Source organism: Penaeus monodon, chromosome 24 (assembly GCF_015228065.2).
Source record: "Penaeus monodon isolate SGIC_2016 chromosome 24, NSTDA_Pmon_1, whole genome shotgun sequence".
NCBI classification, from domain to species: domain Eukaryota; kingdom Metazoa; phylum Arthropoda; class Malacostraca; order Decapoda; family Penaeidae; genus Penaeus; species Penaeus monodon.
In genome coordinates this window covers 13,265,417-13,266,222 of record NC_051409.1, presented here as the reverse complement: position 1 = coordinate 13,266,222, position 806 = coordinate 13,265,417, and the positions used below count along the sequence as shown (strand labels likewise).

Here is an 806-nt window from a genome sequence, read left to right as displayed (position 1 = left end):
CCTCGCACCCCAGGGGACTGCGTGTGTGGAGGTACGACGTGGACCGCGGGCGAGGGTTCTCCGAGTGCATGAGCAGCGTGCCCTTCTACTACAAGTGGTTCGTTCCTATTCAGTGCTGGCGCATGCGTAACGCGCTGTGGCATCAGGGTATGGGAAGGCATACGTACCAAGAAGTTAAGAACATTGTTAAACAAGACTTGGCGGCGATCGCTGGTTGTTTGGGTATGTGATGCTGTTTAGAATTGTTTATGTGATTTGCATAATCGTTTAGCCTTAACGCAGACAAATCGGATATTCTATTGCATTTTTTGTTAGTTCATTGCAATAGAATATAATTTCTAAATTATCCATATAGATGTTATGGTCGTTCATATTACATATCTCATTATTACTATATTTTTATATATTTATTTATATGTTTATAATCATGCATATTACAGTTTGTGTAATGATTTTCCTGCAGTTATCATTTTAGTTGACTTTACCAACACATAGGCGCACCATCATAATTCGGGTGCTTCTCAATGCTACGTGTCGATAACAGAGCTTCTGTGTTCACTGTTATTAGGTGACAGACCATTTTTATTCGGGGATGAGCCTTGCCAAGCAGACTGTGCTGTATTCGCTCACTTGGTTAACATTCTCTACAATTACCAGCGCTCACCATTCTACGCCATGGTGACAAGTAGGTTAACAACAAATATTTTACACACACAAATATGAACATAGTCTATTCTTCTATCTCCTCTTATCTTTCTTGGAATCTTTATTAATCATTGACTCTTTCAGTGTGTAGTAGAAAAAAC

General features: G+C 39.7%; 1 protein-coding gene across 2 annotated transcripts in view; it reads left to right on the top strand.

Moving 5' to 3' along the window:
• The window catches only part of LOC119588589 (failed axon connections homolog), a 7,241-nt gene that overhangs the window by 5,620 nt on the left and 815 nt on the right, over nucleotides 1-806 (top strand). The window contains exons 5-6 of one of the 2 annotated variants that reach the window (XM_037937229.1): nucleotides 14-222; nucleotides 569-685. In XM_037937229.1, coding sequence (XP_037793157.1) covers nucleotides 14-222; nucleotides 569-685 — 326 coding nt within the window. The remainder of the gene's footprint in view (nucleotides 1-13; nucleotides 223-568; nucleotides 686-806) is intronic. The other variant, XM_037937230.1, reaches the window with a different exon arrangement.